A 19,403-nucleotide genomic window follows, 5' to 3' on the forward strand; every position below is an offset into this window, starting at 1 on the left:
CAACACAACAAGACTTACCAGATTTCTAGTCATTTCTGTCCAAAGGGTACAGAGCCCCAACAATATTAAATCTAAGAAAATAACTATTTTATAGATGGGAAAATCAAAGCAAAAGTGCCAAATGGCATTGGCAAGTGTCTTAGGGCACCTGAGACGACTCTGGGAGGACCCCAGTGCTTACACGGAGGGAGAGATTTCTCCAGCAGATGTGGGTGCAGACAGTTTTGGTAACAGCATCGATGCTGCGGGGAACATTTGTCCCTGCTATGGCCTTGACCCCGCTTCTGGGGGTGCTGGGCCCCAGCAGCTATCCTCCCCAGCTCTGAGTGCCGGGCAGCTGGCTGTGCACGGAGCTGCCTGCAGGCAGGCAGAGAGGCTGGGTGTCAGGGCTCGGCGTGGCAGGGCAGGGCAGGGCAGGGTCCGTGGGGAGGCAGGAGTGCCATGGGGACGCCATGCTGGTCCACGGGCCCATGCCTCAGCCCCGCGCTGGGGCAGGCAGGCGGGTACCAGCCAGCAGGCAGCCAGGGAGGAAGAGGAGGAGGAGTTAGTGCTCATTGCGGGCAGCCTTCCCAGGCAGCCTTCCCAGCTCAGGGCAGAGCAGGTGGAGGGACGGAGGGGACGCAGCCTCTCGCCCAGACGGGGAGATGGAGTGGCTGAGCCAGCGCTGCCCGCTGCTGCCCGCTGCCCAGGGCTGCCCTCGGCCGGGCCGCGGCACCTTGCTGCTGGTAAGTGGGAGCCCTCCCGCCCTGCCAGGGCTGGCTCTGTGCTTGGGATGGGGGGACACGGGTGACCCACTGGGGAGCATTGTGGGTGCGAGCCCAGGCAGCCGTAGAAACGCCTCCGTCTCTACCTTTAAAAGGGAACCTCTGCAAAAAAAAAAAAAAAAAGACAAAAAAGATCGTGCAGGAGGAATGTATTCTCGGTCTCTGCAGAGAGCAAAGCAAATTTCTTAGGAGTTTTTTTCCACTTGTGCTGAGGAAGCTCACAGCATGCTCAAGATTGCCACAAGTTGTGTTTGGGTTTGGGTTTTTTTTTGTACAGAATCTCATCAAAACTAGGCAAAAAGTCCTAGCATGGTAATTTTAAACCCTAAAGCTGTTCTTAGTTCATGAAAGCCAAAAGAAATCTTGCAGAAATCTTAGTCTCTCTAAACTCAAATATCATTTTCCTGGTCAGCGCTTTTCAGTGAAATACTTAAAATCTCACAGCAGGTTTTTCAATTTTGTTCATTTTAACATTTTCGCAGTCATGAGTTTATTGAGTTTATCAGGTAGGAATCCTGAAGTTTCACTCCTTCACTTTTGCACCATCCCCTGGCAAACACAATTATTCTGAAAGAAAAAGGGGGCTTTTACCTTTCTTTTCAGAAAAAAAAGGGGGGAAACCCCCCAAAAAACAAGAGAATGGTCACTTTTGTACTAATATTCAATCACAAATGTTCATGGGGATTTCCTCATCACATGCGCATACATCTCCAAGACGATTAATGATTGCCATGCTGAACAGGTCAGATATTTTTTTTTTTCCTGAGCAGGGAGCATGATTACATTCTAATCTGGAAAAACAGATACACCAGCATATCTCTGTTTGACTTGTAACTATCTGAGTATCTTCTGGGATTTGTTGCATAATATTTGTTAAATGGCTTAGTGGAAAAAAGAGCACAAAAGAAGCTCTAAAAATTATTACGAGAAACGTTGTAATAACAAAGAATATCTCCTCAAACGGATTGGAAAAGAGGAGACAACCAATATAGCACATCATCCATTTTCCAAACGAAAAGGAGCTCCTGTCTGTGTGGTGACAAGAGAGATTTTTTAAATTCAATCTTTTTTTAAAAAAAAACTCTGACATTGGCCCTGTGATGGGAGGTTTTTCGGAGGACAAAGGAGGGTGGAAATAAGAGGGAAAAAGGAATATATTCTTAGTCTTAGAAGCATTTTTTTACCACTGTAAGCTGAATAAGGGCCAGATGCTGTTTATTTCAGAACCAAGACAAAAGACAAAAAGAAGAGCAGCTGTGCGGAGACAGCGAGCGCTGCAGCCCCGGGTACGGGCACCGTCCTTCAGCTATTACTCAGCGCACCAAATTAACCTTGCTATTCCAGCAACATCCCCGCTGAGATAATTATATATTTTTACGTGACTGTGTTTATGGCGTGTGAGTACAGAGCAGCTAAGGTGCTTGCCAGGAAAAGCATCTAATGTACAGCAAAACCAACTTGTTACCACTGCACGGCCGGGGCACGGAGAGAGCTTTATTGTTTTCTGCCGGCAGGCAGGACAGAGACAGCCCTACAGACCAGGGCTGTGTCCATTAGGATTTCTGTGCCTGAAAGGATCCGATTTCACTGTCCTATTAGTATCAGATAATTAAGATGAAATGAACTTAAAACCTGCACTTAAGTCTCATCCCCGCTTTCCTGCTGTGCGAGTCGGTACCGTAGCCTCGGTGGCCGCGCAACGTCTCTCAGTAGGCGCGCGTAATCGTCCCGGGCTGGCAGAGCAGCGTGGAAGCTCTCCCAGTCCCGGCACAGACCGTGTTACCCCAGGCTTCCCGTGGCTCTGATCCCGTGGCAGGCTCCAGCCCGAAGCTCTTTCCCGTGGCCAGGTCCCTAGCCCTACCTGACATACTGCTCTCCTCCCTTCCACATCCCCGGCGAGGCAGAGGGTCCCGGCCCCACCATCTCCCAGAACGGTGGACGTGCCTCACCCTGGGCCCGCGGCCAAAGGACGGCTGCAGGATGTGTCCTCTGCGGGAAAGATGATGTGCTTGATGTGGGAGCCACACCTGGTGGTTCCCTTCTCGCCCCTTTTTGCAACATAAATGTATTTTACCAGAGACAATCAGTGACTGACTGACCTCCTTAATCTTCTCCGGAAAGCCGGTTCTGGCTGCTGAGGCCCTGCAGTGGGGTCTGTAACCCCCATCAGTCCGGGGAGTGCCCTCCCGCAGCACAGCTCTGGGCAGACACAGCCTCAAAACTGACCCTTTCCTGCCCCGAGCACTTGGCACGGTGCTAGACTGGCCCCGTTGGAGGGGAATGAATCTCCCTCTGGGCATGTTTTCACTCAAATTACAGCTAGCATTACTGTAATGTTGAAAGAAAGAAGGCTGGAGACCTCCACTGAGCCACAGGTAATGTAAATGCTTAACTTACACAATGCAATATGTCACCTGACTTCATCACTCTTATGTTTTAGGTGGTGACTCTGTCTTTGCTGATGTACCCGGTGCTGCGGAGTCTCGCTCTTCAGCTGCACTCTGCCGTCACCGGCAGCTATGTCTCTGGGACCCACTCCATTGCCTTCATCAACTGTCTCAACGAGCAGATTGCCAAGGATATTGCAAGGTACAGAGACACTACCCCTGCTTGTCTGCTTGAGTTGTTTGAAAGCAGCTTCTTGTGGAAGGAAGCCTTTCCTTGTCCCTCAAGAGGAGCCGTACTTCTCCGTACTTTGCATTTCTATCCCAACGGTGCTCCTTTTCTCTTACACCCTCTCCCTTTCTCTCTGTATCACATAGTCACTTACCAAGAGCTGTGCTTTCTAAAAGCAAGCTGACAATTGCCTCTGAAGTCAATGCCACAGTAATAGCAAACCAATCCGCAATTTATTCCACTGCCTTTCGTTTTCAAGACCCATTTTAAGACATGGCCCTAAGTCTCTGGGGTCTCAGATGGATTAAGCCCCAGCCCCCTGTTCCCTGATCTGCAACAGTCCTTTTTCTCTGGAACAACACAGATAAATTCCAGGAGAAGCATTTATGGAGCGAGAGAAAGGACAGTACACTGCCGTGAAAACAAAGAAAAGACTGAAAGTGGTCCACAGCAAACACAGAACAGGCACTTGTGAGGTACCACCTGGAAGCCTGCACTCTGCTCACCAGACAAACTTCAGGGAATGAGGGCTTTGCCTTCTTTCCCCGCCCCCCCCCCCCCCCCCCGTTTTAATGTATGAGATACTTTGCATGATATTTTTCATGCAGTTTTTTTCACATATCCGTCAGTCCCTGACTCAATAGATGGTTTGTTCAAAGTACTGAAACCGTGTTGACTGGGGAAATGTTTACGATGGACCGTTACGTTCCCTGCAACACCTCCTGTGCTGTTTTCCCTGCTACCCTGCTGCTTGCCAAAAACTCTCCCCGTCCTCTGTAAAGTGTTCCCAAACAGTCGTTCAGGAACTGACAGGCTACTGAAAGGGATTTTGTGTCACCTTAAATACTCCAGCTGTATTAAGAAATTCAAACAGAATAATATCTGTACCGCTTGATGTCTTCTGAAAAAAGGAGTAACTGTACACGGCTGGTGAAAAGAGCCTCAGTCCCTGAAAATGCTTCATTTCAACAGCTTTGCAAATGTTTTCCACTCCTTTTTCCTTATCTTGCAGGGAAGGGAGAGGAAATAAATCACTCCCTATTGCTGAGATATATATACTTTGGTTGCATTTTGACTGGTGGAATAATTATGTCTTTGTTTCGGAATTTGGATGAATAAGCCATGGTTGTAGAGGATGACACAGGACTTCTACACTTATTTTCTACCCACTGTTTTCCTGGTGCTGTCATGGTTGTTCTTCCTTTACGGTGCTCTGCAGAGCACTCACTTTGATGGATCAGACTGCAAGGAAATTTTCAGCTGGTTTTAAGGAAGAGATGTTCAGAGTTCGTGAAAGCAGATTAAGCTGCAGGTAGAATTCAGCATCTGGCTTGTTCATTGCATTGGTTCTAACCCAGTTTATCTGGATTATTATTAACTTAAAATCCTCAGAAGAAACCCTGAGTCCACACAGGAGATCTAGTCCCTCCCCTGTGCCTGCTCCGAGAAGGTGACCCCTTTGGGCTGGATGGTGTGGCCATTGAATCTCACATAACTTAGCTAACACCCGAGCAGCCTGTCAGCCTCTGGTTCTGCCTTAGATTTGTGCATATCGTTTTCTTTGCTTTTCTGCTTATTAATATTTCATCTGTCTCAATTCAGATCGTGTTGTGAGGCAGGGACAAAGAAACACACATTAAGTACCTAACCCAAAGATTTCATGTATTATGCAGACGTTTTTCCTCAGATCACGTTCAGCTGCTTATAAAGTTTCCCGTTCCCATGGTGGCCGCTTGTTTCCGCTCAGCTTGCTAGAACAAAGTTCAGGATCTCAGTTGGGATCACAGTTTATTGTGACAGAGCAGAAGCAATTAGAAGGTACTCACCCAAATCAAAAGGCTCCTGCGCTCAAGTGACTTGGATGTTGCAGGCAACAAAAACAAAATGATTCGTGCCATGTGTCTGACACGATAAACACAGCAGGGATATCTCCGCTTGTGCTGCTGCAGTTTGTTGATCTACAGATTAACTCAAGATGCTTTACAAGCCTTAAATGCCTCGAACTGGCTACATATGGTGAGAGCAAACAAGCCGGAGCCTCCCCGGATGGCTGTCCTCTCAGGCCATGGTTCCTCTGAGCCATCGGCAGAGAGAAGTCCATCTCCATCACCTTGCTGTGCTTAAACATTAAACCCAACCCCAGGAGCTAGCTGGGTCCAGGCACTGGTTCTCCAGTGCACTGCTGGAGTGGCAAGATGTCGCAGGGTCATCAGAAAGAGCTGCTTTCCTCCCTGCCCCACAGCAGAGCCTGTGCAGCCCCACAAGGGCACCTTTGCCTTGTGCTCGTAGTTGCAAGTATAAACTTCTACAGAGAAAGCAGGAAGACAGTAAAGACGTGCCAAGGAGCTTACGCACACTCAAACAGGAGCCCCACTGTCTTTAGGGGTCAGAGGCCAGATTACAATGCATGATGCAGCTGGCATTAGCACCCTGACCAGGGTGTCTTCAGGTCGCTGCCGTGGAGGCACCTCTTGTGCTCCTTCTGCTCATCTTCAGGGCACGCTGGCCAATTTGTTTTGTAATCACCTCCAGTCTGTACCATTCCCTGGATGGAAGGACAATAAATTTTTAACTTGCTCTGAGCCAAAAACATCCTGGAGAGTGGAGCAGAAGTTAACTGGAATGGTTTTAATGATTTAGCTCACGAGGGGTTAATTTTTGCAGGTTGTTGAATCGAGCCTTGGAAGGCTCTGTATCTAATAACCTGGAAGAGGGATAGGGCTGCCATCTCTGTGAGAAGGGCCCAGGCATTGCTGTGGTCAGAAAACACAACATTTGACCTAGTTCTTCTCAAAATCCACCCTGAGATTGCTTCAGTACTCTTTAATCACTTAAATATCACTTCTGCTGGCAGACCCAAGCAGCTCTGCAATAACAAATCAGCCCACAACTAAAGGAGGCAGCTGGAGGGAAGGAATTTATTTGGGCTTTAGACTTCTAGGATATTTTGGGTAGAAAAACCTTGATGTTGTTAATTTAACAAGATCCACATTTAGTCCACTATGTGAGGAAGAAGCACAGTTTGACAGCGTAAATACAGGACTGGGAGACAAACCCCTTGGTGTCCACCCCAGGCCCAGTTCTCGCAGCCCCGTGGCTTAGCCCCTGCCCTGGCATCCCCACGGCGAGATGGGCACAGGGCTGGCGCTGGGCAGGACCCTTGCACCATGTGAGGGACAGGTCCCGTGTGCTGCTCCGAGCCAGGAGCAACACCCAGCCTTCCTGCTTGGCAGGGGCGACGATGGGGACAGTCCCAGAGCCGTGCCAGGAGGACCTGAGCTGAAGCAGCTCCAGCTGGAGGTCACCTTTGCGTCTGCTTTCCCAGGGTAATAATTAACCACAAATCCCACGTCTCCAATGTCAAAGCTGGTGCTGGCAGTCATGAGGGAATGTCCCTGTGGCTGGGGGCAGGCACTAACTCCCCCTCCTGTCTCACCCAGGGCCATCATGGATAAGAAGCTGGCGGCCAACGTGAACATCCTGCCGAAGAGCCTGGCCTTGTAAGTTGGGCTGAATATTCCCCACAGAGGAGGCAAACCCGGGCTTCCCAGGGGAAAGGAGGAGATGGACACCCTGCTGCCCTGGGGAGAGGGGACAGTTTCCAGAAGGCTGCTGGGTCTGTTTAGTGTTGCAGATGTGGAGATGATCCTCACCCGTGCAAAGTGCACTAAGCTTGTTAAGGGGTGCAGATGCTCCGACTGCCAGTGGGGACCATTTATTTATTGGTTGCTTAGCTACACGGAGATCTAACAAAGAGCAAGGGGATTTATGGTCCTGAGGACATAGCGCCAGTTTTACAGGATCTAAAAGAAGCTAAGATAGGCACCAGAAGAGGCCTTCACGATATTAAGCAGCTCTTTCAGGAAGGAAGAACAGTATCTTTGACCTTGAAATATGACCAGCCGTGCTCTGCAGGTATCCTCAGCCATTCGTGCACAGGGATTGCACTTGTTAGAGGAGTTAAAGAACAAAGCCCCAAAACAGCCGTTTGCTCGTAGCAGCACCCTGGCCTAGCCCTGCTAGAAGAAGGAACATCGCAGCCTCCCCACAGGAGGGGTTCCTCACAGCGCACCCCCCTAGGCTCTCCCATAGCCCAGCTGAGGCAGCTGAAATAGGGCAAACCCAGTAATATCCTTCTTCCCCTTATGCTTCTTCCCGACGAGCCACAATGGCCGGAGCAGAGTTGCTCGTGCGCGGCCCTGCCTGCTTCAGTTGGTTTCTCCTCCATGCCCCGCTCAGGAGACACCGCGACACCTCCGAATGCCTCCTCGCGCAGGAACCCAGTGCGCAGATGAAATCACGATGGCCTTCTGTCAACATAAATGTTTTGAAAGGTCATATCTGACTCACGAGAAGTACATCTCCTCTCCTGCAGGGAAAGAGAGGGAAAAAAAAAAAAAGCGTGATGCTGCCGCGCTCAGCCTCCCAGCTGCAGCTGTGCCGCAGTCCCTGCGGGCACCGTCCCCCGGTCGCTGCTTGGAGCAGGGCCACCACCACGCAGCCCCCCACAGCCACCCCAGTCCCAGCTCCTTTGCCCTGCTGTCCCCCCTGGGCAGCTCTCTCCAGGCTGGCACAGCCAAGGAGGCTCTGGTCTGTAAATCCGGGTTGCGCAGTTACGTGCACAGCAGATTCTTGGGGCCAGCGATGCTTCTTGAGCACCACTTTGTAAAGGAACGGCCACAGGCAGAAAGCGCCAGGCAGGGAAACTAAACCCTCCAGGGGAATCAGCACGGCTACAGCCAGAGCTGTATTTGCTGATGATTCTTTTCTTCTAAATCTAGGTATTTCTGGAAAGGAGAACTGGAAGAATCCACTGAAATACTGCTGGTAAGTGACAATTCCCCACATCATGAAAATCCTCGTCCCAGACAGTCCCAAGGGGCTGCAGGGTGGTTTGGGGAGTGTGGCACCAACCTGACCGAGATTTGGGACAGTACCTAGGGACCCCGAGCACCTGCCTGCGGGCAGGGCAGTGGCAGCTGGGGGTGGCAGCCTGGCTCAGCCCCTTGTCCAGCCACCACAGGGGACATGCCCTGAGGCAGAGCCCAGGAGGGGCTCCTGTCACACTGCCGGGCGCCAGCCGTGCGGGATGGGTGCAGGGAACTGTGCATGTGGGATTCCTCCGTCCCCTTTACTTCTCCCTTGGTTTTTGTTTTGTTTTGTTTTGTTTTGTTTTTTACCCTCCACAGCTAGTGAAAACAAGGACATCCAAAATAGGCGAATTGTCCAGCTACGTCAGGTGAGGCTCTGGCTCTGCAGGAGCACTGGGTTTCCTACCCAAGGTATGCTGCCATCTCCCGCTCAGGCTTTGGGAGTCAGGTTCCTTGGGACACTTCCCACCCCGCGCGGGTCTAAGTGCTCCTGATGTACCTTGTAAGCCAGAAAAACCCAGACATTGCATCAGGAAAAAAAAAAAAAAAAGCTTGGCAGGAGTATCAACTGTTGGGCTTCAACCAGCCCCTCTGTACCAGGTACAAGGAGGGATTCTCCTTCTCCTAACACAGGTTATTCCCTGGCTGGATTTCCTGCGTTTCCCAAGCACCGAGTGGTGAGCACAGCCAGCTTTGGGCCAGGGCCCCTGGCAGTCGGCTGCTGGCTGCGGTAAACCCCAAACTCAAAGCAAAATTCTCACATGGCAGAAAGAAGATGTGGGTGCTTTGAAGTCCGTGGAGAGCGTGGGGCAGGGCTGGTGCACGCGGTTGGGAGCGGAGACCTCGCTTCCTGCGCCTGCGAGCAGGAGCGGGGCTGTTCTGCGGCGGGACTGTCGGTCACACTGTTCCTCTGCGCCTGTTTCCACTTTAGATCCATCCATCCCTTTGAAATTCCTGAAATCATCAGCCTGCCTATTGACCAAGGAAACCCTCTCTACCTCAAATGGATAGAGGAAAGCGTCCCACGGGACTAGCTGAGAAGTGCAGAAAGCACGTCGCTTTTGGGGAGACTGGGGGAGACATGCTGAGCCGTGCTGGTCTCCTGGGGCGGGCAGCAGTTACACACACGCGGGGAGGCAGCTTGTATCTCCACCGGTTTGCTGTAACGGAAGCTTGGGATTGGGAATTTTGTTTGCATTCCAAACATCCCCTCCTCAGCTGACCCTGTGCTCCAGGGAGCACCGAGCAACCCGGAGACGGCGGAGGCCAAGGCGGGGAAGAGCTACGTGCACCAAGGGCCATTGCAGCATTGCAGATAAGGATACACACAGACGCTCGCGTCGGGACACTGCAGCATTCGGGGGCTGTCTCAGGCCCCCAGCAGAAAGCACCAGCCGGTAGCCATGGCCTGGCGGCCCCCGGCAGCCCCTCCAGTGCCGTGCGTCCCTGCAGCCAGTGCCTGAAACCCTGCCTGGCCCCCCTGCTCCCACGCAGCGGCTGTTGCGGCGTCCTGCCCCGCTCTGCCTCCCGCTTCCCTAGCCCGGAGGCAGCGGGATGTGGCCGGGCACCCCGTGATGTGCCAGCTCACGCCCTCTCCTGCCGTCACGCAACGTGCTGGTTCGAGTCTTACAAAATCCAAGGCAACAGCAAACTTGAGCAGACGGTGTAAGCGGTGCGCACTGACCCTGCCCGACCTGCCCGGCCGGGGAGAGCCGGGCTGAGCTGGGCAACATCCGCTGCCGGTGCAGGGGAACCGTGGGGCAGCAGGACCAGGGCATCGCCCACCCACGGCCCTGCATCCCCCACCCACGCCTGAACAGTGGCTTCCTACCCAGGCCAAGTTTAACCTTGCAGAAAGACGCTCATGTTAAGTTTAATGGGACGTAACTTACGGAACAATATTGAGTTATTTATGCGACTGGGAAAAAAATAAATGGGAGCGTTTCTTACCTGGGCAGGCTCACGTGTTGTTGCGGTCGGCGGGCGCAGCCTCTGCAGCGAGTTGGGCAGGAGGAAGGGCCCGTCCTGAGTTTGCGGCGACTCTCTCCAGCCCGATGTTGAGCGATGCCCCGCGAACTCCCACTTGCTCCTCTCGGGCTCGTGGAGGAGTGGTACCGGGGGGCACGTGGGACCTCAGCAGTCAGTCGGACTGAGTGAGGGCAGCCCCTCTTGACAAAACCCACCACTGCAAGGGGTGTCCCTGTCCCGCGCTGTCCCTGCGCCCCGCCGGGCTGCGCCCACACTCGCCCCTTTGCATCTCTCTGCTTCACAGCAGCATCTCCCCGGGCGAGGGCACATCTCACCCTGCCATGGCGTGCGCCCCGGCGGCACCAGCTGCGTCACGGCGGGCACCGGGCGCCTGCCTGGGACCACACACTGACCCCAGTGCCTAAACTCAATAATCCTGATACTACAAAGAATCAGTGATGATAAAAAAAAAAAAGAAAAAAAAAAAGGCATTTTAATTGTACCTCAGACATATTAATTCCAACTTGGGTATAACAAGAGTTGGTTATTACAAGCAGCAACCTGAACTCATAAATCTTTAGAAGGTGCACAGAGTCATTATAATACTACAGCTAACGCAAAATATACTCTGCAACAAAAATATTTTTAAAGGCTCCACATTCAATTCTCTGCAAGAGGAGGAGAGGAGAGGGGAGGGGAGGGGAGGGGAACTGAGGCCACGCGTTGTGGGTGCTCCCGCGCGTGCAACGTCCATTGGTGCATCCATCCCACGGGAATAGCCCCACTCGGCCCTGGCTCGGCTCTTGGCAGCCCCCACCACCCCCGGGCAGCAACTCGGACAGTAACAACGGCTTCACAGGCACTGGTGGAAGGGAAATACTCCAAGCAATCCTTTGGTGACAAGCCAAGGCAGGACGGGGAGCGACCCGGCCGGCTGCAGGAGCTGCACCCATCCCTGCCAGGGCCGGGGGCCCGGCGGCACACCTCCCAGAACGACGGGGCCCCTGCAGAGACGCTCCCCGCCGGACGAGCCGCGATGCCGGCCCCGAGGGTGCCACGCACGCTGGCCCAGGCACGCCCGCCCCGCTCGGCCCGGACCGCCTCGCAGCTGCCGCTGCACACAGCCTCCTCTCCCAGACCTCGCGCCGCGCAAGCGGCCAAGGGCTCCTCCACCGAGCACAACGCCGGCTGCGTGACACCAGGCAACTCGTCAGAAAGGAGTTAAAGTGCTTTCACCCGCGGAACCACACATTCACGCCCCGCGTGCGGGCACCGAAGCAGCCCACGCCCGGCCCAAACCAGGCGGGCTCAGCCCGGGGCTGCAGAGAAGCTGCTGCTCTGCACCACGGTCCTGCGAGAGGCACCGTCACCTCGCAGCCACGCCAAGGCCCGGTGCCCGCTCGGCGAGTTAAAACAACTGGCAACCCCCCGCTCCATGGGTGTCCCGCTAGGCTATTTCAGCAGTAGCTGGAGCAGGAGTTTGTTTTTAAGGACCATGCTTTGGCCTCTGGTTTGCAAACATCTCCCGCTCCCTCGCGCCAATCACGACAACGCATTTTCTTAGGCGCTTTTTCAATAAAACCACCTTTTCAGTTCACCCTCCAGTTGGCAGGTCCCGCACGCGCACGTACGAACGATGGGGTTGTGCTGACGGAGCAGGACCACGCAGCCCCCCCGGCGCTGCCCACCCTCTGTCCCCGCGGGACGGCCACGGTGGTGACGGGGGAGAGATGAGGAGGACAACATTAAAAATATGTGTATGTCTCTCTCTTAGAAAAAAAAAAAAAAATCTAACAAAGATGTCTGATGACATGAGAATTTTTTTTTTTTTTAAAAAGACAACTGCTTTGCTCCTGGACCACCCGGCAGTATTGCTTTAGTTAAGAAGGGGGCTGCTCCTTCTCTTCTGCAGACAAACCGACCCGACACGCTCACAAACATCAGCATTACCCCGGTAACAGAAAGCACAGCTGCCCTCCAGTGAGGCACAGCCACAAGGCCACAGGGACGGCCGCGGGGACAACCCCCTCCCCGTGCCCCCGCTGTCCTCTTTGGCCTTTTTGGTTTGTCGGCTTGTTTGGCACGTTCAGGATGAGGATTCCTGCAGGAATAAAGGCCTCGGGCTCCAGTCTGTGAAATGCCCGCGATGGTTTTAAGGCAAGGGCGTATCTTTTGGCTGATCTCTTCCAAGACCGTGATTGTCAGAACAGGGAAACGAAGCTGGTGCATCATCACTCGCCGTCCAGGTCGCGGGACGAGAGCAACCACGTACGTCTGCCCCGCAGCCGCAATCGCCGGCCGCAGGTGGGCTGTTCACGGGACGTTTTCCCCTCATTTAAAACAAACCACGTTCCTTTAATGAATGGATTTATGAGGAGGAGGAAAACCCCGTGCACCGGCTCTGGCAAGAGTCGCCCGTTTCCTGCGGGCGCAGGGACGGGCTGTGAAAGCGGGTCTGGGAGGTGCTTTTTGCTTCAGCAGCAGGACCCCCTCGAGCCCGCCCCGTAAGGCTTGGACGTGGGGATAAGGCAGGGCGTGCCAGGCACCGGCACGACACCCGTCTGCACCAGCAGGTTGTGGGGTGCCCCCCAAAGGGGCTTCCCCAGGGGGTGCCCAGCCATGCCGGGGGGACCCTTCCGGCAAGGCCAGACCCGCTCACTGCTCTTACCACCGCCGCGACGGTGCCTCAGGCTCAGCCAAAGGCTCCGTCAGGAAAGCGCAGCTGGGCCGCGCTCTTTGCATATACATGGCCAATAAAATAACAATTGTTAAAATTAAAAAAAAAATACAGCGGCAAGGCTGCGGGTTTCACCCCTGGGCGGCACCGCTGCCGGCGCCGGTGACGCTGCCTCCACCCGTGGCGGTTCCCGGGGAGCCTGCCGCAGCCGGGACTCCTGAGCATGGAGGGGTGCCAGCCCTCCCCGCCGGCCAGCGCCCCTCCTCTGCCTCGCAGCGAGGGTCGCCCCGTCACCCCAGTCTCCTCTGGTTTGGCTCCGGGAGAGGTCTGGGGGCTGGCAGGGCTCAGTAGGGGGTCGTGCCTTCCCACTCCACCAGGTACTGCACCTTCCCCTCCAGCGTCACCCGCCGCGCCAGCACCTGGTACTTCTCGCCGCAGACCAGCCTGCCCGCCGCCCCGAAGTAGCTGCTGATGGAGGACTTGAGGTGGGAGAGCGAGGAGTCGTCCTCGCTGATGCTCTCGAAGGTGTGGCTGTCGATGCCGTCGTCCGGGCGGTCGGGGCCGCAGGCTGCCTCGCTGCCCTCAGGGGTGCCCCCGGCCGGGCGCCCGCCCGCCTCCCCACCTCTCCTCTTTGCCCCCGCCGAGGCGTAGGCTGGGGCTCCCAGCTTGCGCTTGCGGCTGCCCACGGTCCTCCGGCTGCAAGGGAGGGGACAGAGGAGGGGTGAGGGCAGCACCCAAAAGGTGCCCCCCCACCCTGTGCTGGCTGTGCCCATCGCCCAGAGAGCCTGGAGGGAGCACGCCGGGAATTCGGGTGAGCCCAACAAGGACTGATGGCTCCGACCCTGCATGCCCAGCGAGGAAGCACCACTTTGGGACCACCAGCCCATTTTGGGAGGCAGGGAGGAGAGAAAGGCTCCCCGACGCAGGACACGCCTGTGCCAGGACATGCGGGTGCTGCAGGGGGAGAGGGGCAGCCCCTGGCCCCTCTGGCCGTGCCACTGGGACCCCTCTGGAAGGGGGCGAGGGGGCACAGCCCTCACCTGGACTCGTAGGAGAGGCTCGTGGTGGCCGAGCCCGAGGTGCTGGCAGCATCCGTGGAGTCCACGTCCGATAGGAAGGTCTGTCCCGAGCTGGCACTGGGGACGGGAGGCAGCGTCAGCCCCAGCTCGGTGCAAGGGGCACCGCGGCTGGCCCCTGCCTCCCCGGCACTGCCTTCGCATCTCGGCGTTTAAACCACCGCCCCTTGCTGCCCGCACCCCCGGGCCCGGCCACACGGACCTTTTCAGGCTCTGAATTTCATCCAGTGTGAAGTCGAAGATGCTGGCCAGGTGGTGGTTGGTGCTCCAGGCGGAGGTGAAGTCACTCTGCGCCACGAAAACAGCCGCACTCATCACTGCCGGGCAGGGTGGTGCTGCCCGCGGCCCCGGCACCGGCACCCTCTGCCCCGGCACCACCGCGCTCCCTCCCGAGGCCCCACGGCATCCGAGCAGCAGGCTTGGCACGGAACGCTTGCAAACCCCAGAGCGAGGGATGGGGGCTCTCCCTGCCCGCTGGAGCCGGGGAACCTCGCGGGGAGCCCCAGGGATGGGGCCAGGGGGGTCCCACCTGGCTGCCGAAGCCCAGGATGGTGGCACAGAGGAGGGGGCGCAGGACTCACGCTGGGAATGGCGTCCTCCAGCAGGAACTTGGCCCTCTTGCGCCGCGCCGCTCGCCGCTTCTGCTGCTGGAGCTGCCGCGGCAGCAGGCTGCGAAGCAAGGCGGGGTGAGGCTGCTGGGCCGCCCCGGGGGAGCGTGGCAGTCGGGGGGACCCCGGGTGAACTTGGCCGCCCACCTGTCTTTATGGACGTATTTGCTTTTTCCCCTCTTCTTGAGCTCGCAGGAGCCGCTCTCTCCCACGCCGGGGGCCTTCTCTGGCAGCACCTTGCTGGGGGGGTTTGGCGGGACACGGATCCGCAGGCGAAAGATGCATTTCTTCTTTTTGATTTCCTTCCCGCACAGAAACCTGGGCGGCAGAGGGGAGGAAACAACCCTTAGCCGGGGGGCCGCAGGAGCACCCCGCATCCCGTCCTGTCCCGTCCCTCGCCCCACCGCGCGGGGGACTCACCTGCTTTTATAGAGCTGTTGAGTGCATTGAGGAGGTGGGGGCCCCGCTCGGAGATGGGGGTGCCCGTCAGCTGTGGGGAGATGGCAGAGGTCAGGAAGGGCTCGGCGCCCGCAGCGGTTATGCAAAAACTAAACAGACGGGGGAACCCAAACTCCGGGTTTCGGTTCCTGCCCAAGGTCAGGGAGAGGGAGCCAGGGACGCCAAAGCCCAGAGCCGCCCGGGTTTGGCACCGGCCGCCCCTGGTGCTGGTGAGGGAGGCACCCGCGGGGAACCGACCCGTCCCGATGCGGTGACGGGTTTCCAACACGCCTTGGCTTTCGCACTTTGCCCAGCTCCGGCTCCGACCGGGAAACTTGTCAGGTATAACACCCGACCAAAGGGAAATCCCAGCACAGAGGAAGGCGATTAAGCTAATTTTGAGCAGGAGCCGCCTGTGCCGAGCGCTGCACGAACAGGGGTTTCGCAGAGATGTCCAAGCTCCTCGGCGCAGGGCTCTGGCACGGCGGCTCCGCCGACACGCGGGCATGTCCCTTTCCACCGCTCACCCTCCGCCTGCCCCAGCTGCGCCCCAGCCCCAGGAAAGGTCCCTCGGCTCTGCCCGGGACCCGTGCCCGCGGGCAGCTTCCCAGCTCAGGGAGCAGCATCCTCCACCGCCGACGCTGCCCATGGGAACACTCTGCTCTGACACCAACCCCGGGGTGGGTGAGCAGCACATGGGAGATGCTGTGTGCTCCCAGTGGGTGCAAACACCCCGAGCTGGGTGCTCCTGCCCACCCAGAGGTACGGGGAGGTGTTTTAAAGCTCATTCCATGCAGGGGACTGGCTGAGGACCAGCCAGCGTGGGCCACGGGGAGCGGGCGCTTCCCAAAGCTCCGAGCCTTTCCAACAAGCAACACACAAACACACCGCGGGGTCAGCGGCCGCTGAGAGGGGAAGCCAGCCCAAACAAGGGGCAGAGCTCACGGCCCCACCGTTTCACCACAATCACCGCCCTTCGCCAGCCAGCCTGCCCCGGCCGCAGGGCAGGAGGATCCGGTTTGGGGATTTGGCTTTGGGGACAGCCATCCGTGGCTTACATCCCCGGCAGCACTTCTCCCTGCCCGTGGCTGCTCTGCAGCCCGATCCCGGGCTCCATGGTTTTACCTTCCCGAGCTGCAGTGGATCCCAGTGGTGGTTTACGAAGGCCAAGATCTCCTCAAAGTCAAAGTACTTCTTCTTGCTCTGTACGCCCAGGTTGTAGAGGGCGAGATGGACGACATCCACCCTGTGGGAGCAAAGGGAGCGTGAGGGTTGGCAGCCCACCCTCTCCCCGGCAGGATGGTACCCACCACGATGCTCTGCTCCATCAGCACCACCTGAGCACAGCCCCCCAGCATGACCCTCCCAAAACCTCACCTGAAGCCCAGACCATTCCCACACCCCACACAGGGGAAGCAACACTGTCCCGGACACACATCCCAGGGGATGCCACCATGGCCAGGACGGCATCCCCTGAGCTTTGGGGAGGGGTGGGACACTGCCTGCAGCTGGGGGGAACCCCAAATGCTGAGACCCCCAAGCCCAGGAGCTGGAGGACATGCTGCTCCCAGGATGAACGCTCAGTTTTCCAGCTTTTAAAAAAGCCCCAGCCATGTGCTCTGGCTGCAGTTAGGTATGGGAGCTGGACAGCTCTTACCCACGGGAAAATACACCGTTCATTTTAACAACCCAATCTATCCTGTGGGATTTTACACTCATGTCTCTGAAAAGGAAAGCCAAGCAACATATCCTGCAGGATTTCCCTTATTCTTTTTCCAGCCTGCTGCACCACGGTGCAACATCCTTGAGGCAGCCGCATCCCAGCAGCCCGTTAGCACTGGTAACACATCCAACACGGCTGAGCACCAGGGCAATGGCAGGGAAAAGCTGGGCTGCTGGCACTGTTAATGTAATTTATAAGCTAGAAGGCACCACTTGCAAACTTGTATTTAATCACAGAATTTGATGACTTGTCACCCAATTGCTTTTTGCCGTTATCTTCTGGCAAATGTGTACCTTGGCTCCCGGACAAATGGTAGGTTTGGGGCACATTGAGAAACAGCTTTCCCGGCAAACAGCCGCGGGGGGCCGGGCAGGAGGAGCCGTGCACCCGGGGCCCCACGGCTGCGCCAAGCCCGCAGCTCAGGGCTGGGCTGCGGCACGCCGGGGACAGACCCCCTGCCTCAGCCGGTCCTGCCGCCTCCCTGGTGCGAGGGCCCGGCCCCGCTGCTGGTCTGCGGCCAAGGAGCCCTTCGGTGGGGCAGGCTGGGCTCGAGGAGAGCTGGGTCACGGAGACGTGAGCGGCCAGAGGCTCCGCTCCCCAGCCTGAGCTTCGCGCCCGCGCTGGGATGACTGGAAGATGCTCTGCGAACTCGCGCCGCCAAAACCCAGCTCTGGGGCTGGCCCCAAGGCATGGGCTCAGCAGCACCAGGCGCTGGCCAGCCCAGCACCTCGCGGCCACCCCAGCAGGTCCCAAAGGAGCCAGGGCCGTTTCTTACCATCGCAAGGGCAGGCGCTTGATGTATTCAGGTCCCTGGTTGCACACGGAGCAGAAAAACACATAAAACCTGGAAAACAACGGGGAGCAGAGAGCTGGGGGGTGGGGGTCATCCCCGCAGCCCTGCAGGGCCTGGGGACGGGTCAGGGTGAGGACAGTGCTCCGCGTGCCGATGGTGACAGCAGGGCCGGGAGGAGCAGGGCTTTGCGGGATGGGGCCACCCGCCTGCCCCCGGGGCGGTTCATCTGCGTCAGTGCCACAGCTGGGTCGGGAGATACAGACTGGGGACATGTCCATGCACGAGCCCCCCCAGGAAGCCAGCTCCGACATCCAGCACCAGCCCAGCCAAGTCTGGAAGGGACGTACCGGTCTCCGAACATCATGGGGTCGCTGAGGCACTGGGTGCAGGCTTCGTGGAACCACTGCCGGCAGCGGTAGCACTGCAGCATCTTCAGGTACCACCTGGACAGGGAGAGGAGGTGGGTGACGACGAGGGCAGCATGCAGCAGCCAACGCCCCGGCCCCAGCCCAGGCACAGAACCCCCAGCCCGGGAGAGACAGCCTGGCCCCAACTTGTATTTTCCGCAGCCACGGAGGTGGGGGCAAACGGTGCCTCCGGGAGTGAGGGGGACCTGGATGGCAGAGGCAGCACAGGCAGCAAAGCCGCCGGCCCCAGGGCGGTGCCCTGCAAGCTGGGGACTTCTCTCCTGGGGGAAAAACTCCCCAACCTCATCCCACCTGCCTTTGCAAATGCTTTTCCCCACACAATCAAACGCGACAACCCTCCCGGCAGGCAGGCAGGGGCTTACTCGCCGGGGCCGCCGCAGTAGCAGTAGCACTGCTGCTGGTTTGTCCGGTGTGGGGAGTCCCACTCGAGCAGGTCGGGGTTGTAGGACAGCACCATCTTGACGGCCTGCAGCGTCTTGGCGATGGCTCCCTTCTTCAGGGCACCCCCCTTCTGCGGAACCGCGCATCCTGGGGTCAGCACAGCCACCCAGGGGGCCGCATCCTGCGCCGCCGCGCCGAGGGCGGGCAGCACGCGGAGCTGGTGACCCCGGGCAGCCCCACTCACCCGCACGGCCAGGGCAAATATGCAGCGGCGGCAGAACCATGGTGTCCCCAGTGGGCCCTCACTGCCGCTCGCCACTGGGACGTGGCACTGCTGATGATAACCTGTGGGAGGGCTCGACGTCAGTGCCGCCAGGCTGGCCGGAGCCTCGCCCCCGGGGCGATGCGCCCGCACTCACCCAGCCCGCACTTCCCGCAGATGAGGATCTCGTTCATGGGGCCCGACGTCTTTCCCAGGCAGACGTTGCACTTAGGCTCCTCCCCGGGGACACCGGCTGTGGGACAGGGACGGCAGAGTCGGAGATGCGCAAAGCACACCCACCTCTCTGCAGCGCCAGGAAGGACCCCCCATCACGATGGTGGGATGGGAGGATGGGGCAGCACTCACCATGCTGGATGTCCTTCCAGAGGACCCAGTACTTGGAGTTGTCCTCAAACGTGACGAGGCAGCTCTGCTTGGAGCCACTCACCTGTGGGAGAGAGTAGAAGAACTACTGGCTGGCTGTCAGCTCCAATTCCCAGCGCTTTCCCATTTTCCCTGGTGACTGGCCCTGCCTCTTGGGGCTGCGGGAAGTTGGGTCTGGTGTCCCAGGGGCAGGACATCAACCTAAAATGCCCTGATGACCAAAGATGCTTTGCAACCCAGGCCAGCACCCCTCCAAGCCACGAGCCGACACAGGGAATGGCGCTAGCTACACTTTGGGTGCCCACCTTACCCTTTTGGGTGCCCACCTTACCCTTTTGATCTTTCCGAGGTAATAGAGCCCATCAGTCCAGCGGCACAGCACGTACTGCCCCTCCGTCAACTTGACCATGAGCT

The 19,403-nt window shown here is 57.4% G+C and overlaps 2 protein-coding genes across 2 annotated transcripts; one reads left to right on the forward strand and one right to left on the reverse strand.

Moving 5' to 3' along the window:
* Window positions 1-644: 644 nt before the first annotated feature.
* CUTA (cutA divalent cation tolerance homolog) lies at window positions 645-9,432 on the forward strand (the record flags this gene model as incomplete). The annotated part of the gene is made up of 6 exons (XM_082008825.1): window positions 645-725; window positions 3,205-3,353; window positions 6,821-6,880; window positions 8,162-8,207; window positions 8,570-8,619; window positions 9,183-9,432. 6 exons carry the CDS (start codon window positions 645-647, stop codon window positions 9,283-9,285), a joined length of 489 nt encoding a protein of 162 aa, XP_081864951.1. The 3' UTR covers window positions 9,286-9,432.
* Window positions 9,433-12,689: 3,257 nt separating this feature from the next.
* PHF19 (PHD finger protein 19) lies at window positions 12,690-19,398 on the reverse strand (the record flags this gene model as incomplete). The annotated part of the gene is given in 15 exon segments (XM_082008878.1): window positions 12,690-13,592; window positions 13,937-14,032; window positions 14,175-14,260; window positions 14,554-14,641; window positions 14,728-14,898; window positions 15,001-15,011; window positions 15,014-15,070; window positions 16,144-16,264; window positions 17,517-17,585; window positions 17,882-17,977; window positions 18,325-18,473; window positions 18,588-18,688; window positions 18,763-18,858; window positions 18,972-19,053; window positions 19,321-19,398. Coding segments are annotated over 15 exon segments (1,653 nt in total). The 3' UTR covers window positions 12,690-13,240.
* Window positions 19,399-19,403: the final 5 nt, after the last annotated feature.

This window comes from Phaethon aethereus (genome assembly GCF_964289735.1).
Source record: "Phaethon aethereus genome assembly, chromosome: 20".
NCBI classification, from domain to species: domain Eukaryota; kingdom Metazoa; phylum Chordata; class Aves; order Phaethontiformes; family Phaethontidae; genus Phaethon; species Phaethon aethereus.